This window comes from Hypanus sabinus, chromosome 2, assembly GCF_030144855.1.
Source record: "Hypanus sabinus isolate sHypSab1 chromosome 2, sHypSab1.hap1, whole genome shotgun sequence".
In the NCBI taxonomy this organism is placed as follows: domain Eukaryota; kingdom Metazoa; phylum Chordata; class Chondrichthyes; order Myliobatiformes; family Dasyatidae; genus Hypanus; species Hypanus sabinus.
The window spans coordinates 79235495-79245944 of record NC_082707.1 but is presented as its reverse complement, the minus strand read 5'-3'; the positions used below and the strand labels follow the sequence as shown (position 1 = coordinate 79245944).

The window sequence follows — 10450 nt, the reverse complement described above, 5'->3', positions numbered from 1 at the left end:
AAGCCTGGATGGAACTATGATGTTGAATGCCGAACTGTAATCCAAGAACAGCATTCTCACATAAGCATCCCTCTTCTCCAGGTGTGTAAGGAGGTATGTAGAGCAGTGGCTATTGTGTCGTCTGTCGATAGGTTGTGTCGGTAGGCGGGTTGTAGGGGGTCTTGTTTGGGTGGTAGCAAGCTGCAGATGTAATCCTTGACCAGCCTCTCAAAGCACTTGCTCATTATTGAGGTGAGTGTGAAAGAACGCCAGTCTTTCAGGCATGTTACCTTGGTCTTTTTTGGTACAGGGACAATGGTGGGCACTCTACACTGGGAGAAAGAGAGATTAAAAATGTCAGAAAACACATCTGCCAGTTGTGCTGCGCACATCTTGGGTACTCGCCCTGGGATGCCGTCCGGTCCAGCAGCCTTGTGTGTGTCCACTTGTTGGAAACATCTGCGTACTTCAGGCTCAGAGATGACCAGGTTGCAAGTTGTAGTGATGGCATTCCTTGGAGGCTCAGAGTTAGTGACATTGAACTGAGCATAAAAGCGATTGAGCTCATCTGGGAGAGAGGCTGTGATGTTGGCGGCACCACAACGTTTGGCTTTGAAGTCTGCGATGGTATGCAGCCCTCGCCACAGGTCACGTGTGCTATTCATCGTGAATCTTGACTCAGTATTCTCCCCATATTGTTGTTTTGCAGCCCTGATAGATTTGTGCAGATCTTAGCTGCTTTTCTTGAGCTCTAGTTGATCGCCAGCAATGTAAGCTCGATGCCGCATTGTAAATGCTGCTTGCACGGAACTATTGATCCAGGGAAGACCCTGACCGATGTCTGGGGGACGACATCATCAATTCACTTCTATATGAAAAGGCCACCTCTTGTTTCAGCTTCTACAAGAAAATCGGCAAAAGCAGAATCGAAAAGTGATCTGATTTTCTAAAAACTGGGCAAAGGAGAGCTTTGTAAGCATTACAAAAGAGAGTGTAGCAGTGGTCAAATGTGTTATCTCCACGAGTGCTCACCTAGATGTGCTGACAACTCTTCATTATCTGAGATCACATTCTGAGATAATGCAGCCTTACTCGGAACTCACAGGCAACTTTTTGCTAGAATGCCTGGCTCTCTTACACATGGAACAAGTTGCTCTAAACCCCCACTTCACCACGTCCCCCATCGATTCATTCATTCATTCACTAGCAATGTTTCTCAATAACTGAAAGGGGTTTGTTTCATTTGTGGTAAGTCCTGTTCAGAGCTGATGGCAAACAACTGCTGTGTGTAAGAACTTGTAATGTGTCAATAAAGAATGGCAGGTTGAAAATGCCCAGTGTCAGCCTTACTGATGGGGAACAGGAAGTCAGGACAATGCTGCTGTCTGAAACTCATGAAAGAAGAGTAGAATGACCCACAATACTTTCAATATCAAAAAGGTGTCAATTGATTTGAGGCTGAAGCTTCTTCGAGTGCACTAAACAATTTACTTTGCATCTTTGTTCATACTTTGAAGTTGATCAAGTTTGACTTACTGATGCTGTAATTTAGTGTGTTGTGACATGAACAGGATCACCACAGATAAACTGAACCTAGTGGATATAGAAGCAAAGGCATCATGTTGAGACACTCTTAGAAGAAAAGGCCTGCTCAACACAATATTACATGATATTTTTATATGCTAAAGATCAAAGGTAATAGTAAGACAATTATATAGTTAAAATATATCTACAATGCTTCCTTTGAATTCCATATAGTCTTCAAATACCTTCCTCATTGCAACCGTACTCCAGACACCCAAAATGAAAGTAAATTCCCACTGACCCTGGGCTGCATTCATGCATATGCAGGTTTCTACAGTGAAATGGAAGGCTATTGTTCAGAACTGCATTTTAAATTCAATCTACAAGCCACTTTCATGTCTGGAGACAGGCTGCTGTTAAAATTAGTATTTGCTATACACCATAATTTCAGAATATGCTATAACAGTCCTTGGCCCTCCTGGAAAAAAAATTAACCAGTTCCAGGAAAAGACAAACATTAAGAAGAATCAAATCAAATCAAATCAGGCAGCAAATATGCCCTATACTTCAAACCCTCTTCACCAATTATCTATCATATCCCTATGTGCATCTACATCTACACCATTATCCCTTATGGTTACCTACAAGACTCTAAGCAGGGATGGTTCCGGAGATTTGACCAATAGTCTTTAAAATGCAGCTTTGTCATCTGTATGCCTATTGCCTCCTTCCCTGCTGGCTGACTGCAATTCCAAACTTTGGCTAGTACTTGTGATTTGTCAAAAGGTGTTTTATAGTGGCATATTCCTCCTGTGCTAAAGTATTTATGTTCATCCCTGGTAAAGATGCCTGAGGACCCACATCAGCTGGACCAGGAGCAGCTACTTTCCTAAAATCATCAGATCTGTACAACCCAAAGCCAACCTCTGCAATGGAACATAACAGACCATCTTGTACTACCACAGACTTGTCTCTGATAGTGATTTCTTTTGTGGAACTCTTATATTTTCCGTCTTTTCACTGTCTGGTCTAATATGTATCATGTGTTGTCTGTTCTGACATGTCTGTTGTGCTGCTGCAGATGATGCACATCTTTCATTGTACCTGTACTCATTGTACTTAAGCACATGACAATAAACATGACTTGCTTGTTAAGATGTAGTTCCAGTTTCTATTATTTTGTTCTTGTAGTCTGAGATCCTCTCCTTTGGTGCCAGGTCTTCTCAGGATCAGAATCCATTCATTCTTGCTGACTCATGATATGAAATGTGTTGCTTTGCTATCGTATCTGCCTCCACCACCACTGCCAGCAGCCCATCTAACGCACTCGCCACTCTCTCCGTAAAAAACTCACCCCGGCATCTCCTCTGTACCTACTCCCAAGCACCTTAAACCTGTGCTCTCTTGTGGCAGCTATTTCAGCCCTGGGAAAAAAACCTCTGACTATCCACACGATCAATGCTTCTCATTATCTTATACACCTCTATCAGGTCACCTCTCATCCTCCATCACTCCAAGGAGAAAAGACCCAGTCACTCAACCTATTTTCATAAGGCATGCTCTCCAATCCAGGCAACAACCTTGTAAATCTCCTTTCTCCCTTTCTATGGTTTCCACATCCTTCCAGTAGTGACTCGACCAGAACTGAGCACAGTACTCCAAGTGGGGTCTGACCAGGGTCCTATATAGCTGCAACATTATCTCTGGGTTCCTAAGTTCAATTCTATGATTGATGAAGGCCAATACACCATATGCTTTCTTAACCACAGAGTCAACCTGTGCAGCTGCTTTGAGCATCCTATGGACTCGGATCCAAGATCCCTCTGATCCTCCACACTGCCAAGAGTCTTACCATTAATGCTATACTCTGCCATCATATTTAACCTACATTCTGGACAATGTTTCTCACCCTCTGTAACAGAGGAGCACTTTTAGTAATAGACTAAGACAACTGCACTGCTCCAAAGAACGCTATATAAGCAACACACTCAAAATGCTGGTGGAATGCAGCAGGCCAGGCAACATCTATAGGGAGAAACGCTGTTGACGTTTCGGGCCAAGACTCTTCGTCAGGACACTATATAAGGAGCACTATATAAGGTCATTCTTATCCTCAGCCATTAGGCTCTATAATGAGTCAACCTATAGCTGGGAAAGTGATGACATCTTCCTGTTAGACTGCCTGAGGTAACATTTTTTATTATTTCTTACTTCTCCTCTAAAATTTGTACATATGTATATCTGTGCACTTGTAATACTACTGTGACACTATAATTTGCTTTGAGATTGATAAAATATCTATGTCCCAGTTGCTGAGAGTACTTATTGATGGATGCCAACTCCTTGAGGCACAACCATTTGAAGATATACCTGATAGTGAAGAGGGTTGTGCCTGGTTTGGACCAGGCTGAGGCTAAACTGTCTGCAACTTTTTTTGATTATGCTCATTGCAACCTTCATACAAGACTGTCATGCAACCAGTCAGAATTCCCTACACTGTATACCTATAGAAATTTTATGACATAACAAATCTCCTCAAGCTTGCTTTCTTCATGATTGTATCAACGTGTTGGGCCCAGGATAGATCCTTTGAGAAGTTGACTTTCCATGTTTTATGAAGAATTTATTTTAACTCAGAAGAATGAGAGTGTCTTCATTGAAGCATATAGAATTGATAAGAAACTTGTCTGGTTAGATGTTGAAGTCTACCCTGAATGGGGCATTTAGAATCTAGGATCCTGTACTCTAAATAAGGTGCTGGCTATTCAGGACAGAGAAAAATAAAGGATTTCATTCAGAAAAAGTGAATAGTAGAAAAATACTCATACATAGTAATAGAGTATCCAGTCCCACCATTCTTGTATGTATATCAGTCTTATTGTTGCAAGCATTCAAAAGCCTCCTTAGAGAATTGTTTTAATTTAAAGAAAGCCCTGTTCCTTTTGCTTAAAACACTGTTCACTGAGCCCAACACTATTAGGTTTAGTCCATCCAAATGATCTAGATCCCACTTGAGAACATAGAACAATGTAGTACAGTAACAGTCCCTTCTGGACACAATATCTGTAACAACCATGCTGTCATTTTAAGCTAATTACATTTGCCTGAATATGTTCTATAGTCCCTCGATCCCCAGCAATGGTACAGAGCACCATGAACTCTGATCTCTGAGTCACACAGTCAGTCCTTTAATCACACCTGAGCTGAACTTCTGGGATTTCCAGGCAACATTACTTGGCAAGGTGATTCAGAACTGGCACTGCCACAGATTAGCTTAATGTCCATAATCAGTGATAAATGCACAGCCTCTTTAAAAGCTTGCACTGTACCTGGAGATTTTGATTTAACAGTTCATTCTACGTCCAACGTCCAGCCTTCAATTTCCCCTCTCTCCAATGAGATGTTCAGACAGATGAGAACAAGCAGACAGGTTACCTTCCACAAAGTTACATTTAATTTAAATTTCCATTTAACAGGCTTCTTTAAGAATCACATGGAATCCAGGCACAACTGGTTGTGTGAGTATGATGACTGGTGGAGTGTAATGTCCAATTGTTACAAATCAGAATATTGTTCATGTGAGCTTAATCAATTTGTTGTCTCATTTTAAATGGAGTAATGAAAATTTAGGAAGCAGGTGGATTCCCAGCTTATATTATAGCACAAAATCTTACAATAAGTTCCAAAGACAACTCATTTTTAAAAAATATAAATATATATTATGTTTCTGAAATAATAAAAAAATGACAGATGAATTCTCCCTGTCTGGTTAAGAAGACAGTTTAACTGTAGAAAACACTGCAGCAATCACTGTGTTCTATATTAGAAAACCATCAGCATGCTATAGAACATGAAGTAACAATTATGTACATTCATTAATTTGGCAATTTGTAAGCCATACATTAATCAGTAATGTATGGGACCATAATAAATAATTACACTTCCTTACAAGAGTAGCAAATTTATATATTTACATAAGCAAAACTGAATGATTTTTCTGCAGAACCTACAATGGCAAAGGCCTGTAAGCAGGAGGACAGAGATCTACTCATGTAGCCTTACTACAGGCCTCCATCCCAAGTTCTACCTGAACTAGAAATTACTGTTCCTGTGAAGCCTATTGAGAATACTATAATGGACAGAAGAGGGATTCCAGAGTGAAACATCTGACTATTAACAGGTGATGCACTATTTGATCAGCTGCTATAGTAATCATAATAAAACCAAATAAATCAATTAGTAATATAGAGGGATAACACACACTGATGAGCAGATCAAATTAGACCAACATTGTTTGAAGATTTGACTCTAATTTTGATGTATAAATTTCAGGATTCCTTGGAAACTTGCAAATTGTGGAACAGCTGGAAATTAAAAATGCATTTTTCCATTTGAATACTCTTTATAGCCAATAGTCAGTCAAAGAAGATCACTGTCATCTTTATCTTTCCTGCTTTCTTTGGCCAAATCTTTTCAGAAGATCTTGCACTCTCTCATCATTTGGATCTGAACAGATGATGCGACCGCGTTTGGTAAAAAATCTGTACAAAAAGAGATTGGATTTATTTATTTTGTTCATTGTATATGAGAAATGCTCCTTATACATCATAGAATCAAACAAGCCCTTTGCCCAGTGAGTCTGTGTAGACCATTATGAACCCAATTACATTAATCTGGGATCGCAAGACCCTGCAGTGGATAGTGAGGTCAGCTGAGAAGATCATCGGGGTCTTTCTTCCCACCATTACGGACATTTACACTACACGCTGCATCTGCAAAGCAAACAGCATTATGAAGGACCCCACACACCCCTCATACAAACTTTTCTCCCTCCTGCCATCTGGGAAAAGGCACTGAAGCATTCAGGCTCTCACGACCATACTATGTAACAGTTTCTTCCCCGTGCTATCAGACTCCTCAATACCCAGAGCCTAGACTGACACCTTACTGCCTTATTGTCTTGTTTAATATTTATTTTAATGCTTGCACTGTTTTGTGCACTTTATGCAGTCCTGGATAGGTCTGTAGTCTAGTGTAGTTTTTTTTTCTTTCTGTGTTTTTTTTACGTAGTTCAGTCTAGTTTTTGTACTCTATCATGTAAAACCATGGTCCTGAAAAACGTTGTCTCGTTTTTACTATGTACTGTACCAGCAGTTATGGTCAAAATGACAATAAAAAATGACTTGATTTGACTTGACTTGAACTATTCAATACAATGATGTCTATGATGTTATCCTTTCCCCATCCAACATATTCCTGCCCCAATTCCTTTTGAGCAACTTTCATCCTAAAATGTCTGTGGAATTGGACTTTTATAATATTTATGTCTTCAGGAAAAAAATAAATAGGAAAAAAAGAATCAGTGTTTTGTCCTTCAGTAGCCTAGGCCTGAACTACACTATCCGGACAGCAGGTATTTCTAGCAACAAACCCAGCAGTTCTGAAAGATCAGAATAAAAGTCACCAAACTAAGATATGATACAAAAGCCAGGCTCTAAGAGTGCCAGTGACTAGATACTTACAACACAGCATCAAATCTACAATGGCCATTCTGTTCCTGAATTCTGTACCTCAGGATTCTTCCAATAGGGGGTGAGTTGGCTGAATATTTCAGACAGCAGCTCCTTCTTATTGAATTAGGGGCTGGAAAGGAAAACACAAGGATTGAAATTCACTGCTTTCAGGGAAGAAATTGATAAACCTGCAAAAAGTAAATTAACATCAAACAAATGTTCGATGCCTCTAAATATTCCATAAAAACATTTTTATTCACCAGCATATCTCAATGAGAACAAAGACAAAATCTACCTTATTCAAGTTAAATATGTCACACTTTGAAAGTAGGAGGGATTTCTTTCCTTTATTTACAAAAAAAGGTGAATTCAATTTGTCACTGCACAAGGGCTATTCTTACAGTCAATTTGATTTTCTTGTCTATCCACTAAAATTATTAGATACTGAACATCATACTAATCATATTATAGATCTACTCATAGAATTTATAATCATGAGTATGATGAACAACAAAAAGCAAACCTTAAAGAAAGTCAGCTGAACATAAAGGATGAGCAATTACCTTCACATTGAGCTCATAGCTCATACAAGGCAACATCCAAGTTCAAGTTTATTGTCATTCAATCGCATACATGTATACCGCCAAATGAAAGAATGTTTCTCTGGACCAACATGCATTACATAGTGCAAAAGAGCTCATACATTGGAAGTTGAAAGTTTAAAGTAAACTTATGTCACCATATACAACCCTGAGATTAGTTTTCTTGTGGGCATTCACCATTAATACAGTAGAATCAGTAGACTTCCACCAATAGGGAGTACAACAACCAATGTGCAAAGACAGCAAACTGTGCAAATACAAAACAAGAAAAAGAACAAAATAATAATAATGATAAATAAATAAGCAATAAATATAGAGAAAATGAGTCAAAGAGTTCTTGGAAGTGTGCCCATAGTTTGTGAGAGCATTTCAGTGATAAATTAACAAATAATAAGGAGCATTTATGACACACAATATAGAAAGGCACATTGAAACAATTTCTGTTTTTATGTCACATAAAGTGTCTATTAAAGCTTTCCTTTTTTAGATTTTACACTGGTAGCTGATGACATCTCTTAAAATCTTTTGTTATAGCACAAATGTACTATGTAGCTATAACAGCATTTCACTCACCACCTAACACTGCCCAGATAAGGACACAGAGACAAACGAGTACCACAAGACTTTGCTTCATCTTAACGAGAGCTTTCCTCACTGGTGACACCGTTGAATAATTTGTAAGAATGTTTCAATCGCAGCTCTATATATCCTGTCAAATGATCAGCCCCCTTTCTTTTTTCCGTGAGTGGGGGTGGTAATAGGAAAGGGGGTTTACTACTCCTCTATGGAAATTCTGATGAAGTGGGCAGTTCTGAACATGTTCTCTGCCCCTATTTTTAGTGGTTTCTTTTATATTTATGTTCTCTTTAAACAACTATCCCATAAAGACAATAAACTTGTGACCATTGTAGATAGTGCTTTATACCAAATTATATTTTGTCTCAATGATGAATGGTTTATAAATCTCTTTTAATGTATATATATATAAAAATGAAGTTTCTTGCCTGTATTGAATTGCTAGTCTTGTTGAAGTTAGTATGAAAACCCACCTCATTAGCTAACCTCTTTTTTCTATAACCACAAAACTGCCTCCAGACAGCTATTCAGATCAAGCCGACAAAGCTTTCAGATTGATTGTGCAAGTATGGCCATCAGATTAAGAAATTTACTTTATTGGAAAGTCAATTAAAGTGCCGTTGGTGGATGTCCATATTGACTGGACTTTGACATGCAGCACAAACTGGATTAGTTTTATGGAATGTGGAAGATTCTAACTAAGGCTCGAGCTGATCTGGGCTTCAAGTCAGAATCAAATCAGATAGAGTTGTGATAAGTCAAGTCACTTTTTATTGTCATTTCGACCATAACTGCTGGTACAGTACACAGTAAAAACGAGACAATGTTTCTCAGGACCATGGTGCTACATGAAACAGTACAAAAACCACACTGAACTACGTGAAAACAACACAGGAAAAAAAACTACACTAGACTACAGACCTGCCCAGGACAGCATAAGGTGCACAAAACAATGCAGGCATTACAATAAACAATAAACAAGACAATAGGCACAGTAGAGGGCAGTATGTTGGTGTCAGGGTATTGAGGTATTGAGGAGTCTGATAGCTTGCGGGAAGAAACTGTTGCATAGTCTGATCGTGAGAGCCCGAATGCTTTGGAGCCTTTTCCCAGATGGCAGGAGGGAGAAGAGTTTGTATGAAGGGTGCGTGGGGTCCTTCACAATGTTGTTTGCCTTGCGGATGCAGCGTGTAGTGTAAATGTTTGTAATGGCAGGAAGAGGGACCTCAATGATCTTCCCAGCTGACCTCACTATCTGCTGCAGGGTCTTGCGATCTGAGATGGTACCTTTTCCGTACTAGGCAGTGATGCAGCTGCTCAAGATGCTCTCAATACAACCCCTGTAGAATGTGATGAGGATGGGGGGTGGGAGATGGACTTTCTTCAGCCTTCGCAGAAAGTAGAGATGCTGCTGGGCTTTCTTTGCTATGGAGCTGGTGTTGAGGGATCAGGTGAGATTCCCCGCCAGGTGAACACCAAGAAATTTGGTGCTCTTAACAATCTCTACTGTTATGCTGACTGATAGAATCAGTTAGCATTGAACCAGGCCGTTTGGCTCTCTGAGTCCACACTGACCATCAATCATGTATTTTCATTAACCTGGTGTTCTTGGCCTTCTGCCAGTCAGCCAATCTACTGTTCATGCTAGTATCTTTCCTGTAATACCATGGGCTCTTACATTATTTAGCAATTTCATGTGCAGCACTGTTTCAAAGGAGTTTTGAAAATCCAGGTAATTAATATCCTTCAGAAAACTGAGACCCATCATCATGCCTGAAACGTCGACTGTTTATTCCTTTCCATAGATGCTGCCTGGCCTGCTGAGTCCCACCAGCATTTTCGATGTGCCCTTGGATTTCTAGCATTTGCAGATTTTCTTGTGTTTGTAAATAATGTTCATTACTTTCCCTGGTCTATCCTGTCCAAAATTAAGAATTCCAACAGACTTGTCAGACAAGATTTCCCCTCAACGAAATCATGTGGACGTAGGCCTATCTTCAAGTACCCTGAAATATCATCCTTTATAATGGTCTCTAGCATCTTGCCAACCACTGTATTCAGGCCAACTGGCCTACAGATTCTTATCTTTTGCCTCCTTCCCATCTTAAAAGATGGAGTGGCATTTGCAAATTTGCAAATTTGCAAATTTACTAATCTAGTTATTCTTCAAAGATCACTTATAATGCCTTCACAATCTCTTTGGCTACATTTTTCCCATATCCTTGAGTATAATCCAGGTGAATTATCTACTGTTAG

At 39.5% G+C, this 10450-nt stretch overlaps 1 protein-coding gene across 1 annotated transcript; it reads right to left on the bottom strand.

The window, feature by feature from the left end:
• Window positions 1-5624: 5624 nt before the first annotated feature.
• Window positions 5625-8275, bottom strand: LOC132405060 (C-C motif chemokine 17-like). Its single transcript, XM_059989794.1, has 3 exons — window positions 8192-8275; window positions 7026-7146; window positions 5625-6044 (listed from the first exon to the last, which is right to left on the bottom strand). Exons 1-3 carry the CDS (start codon window positions 8250-8252, stop codon window positions 5945-5947), a joined length of 282 nt encoding a protein of 93 aa, XP_059845777.1. The 5' UTR covers window positions 8253-8275; the 3' UTR covers window positions 5625-5944.
• Between the last annotated feature and the right edge of the window lie 2175 nt (window positions 8276-10450).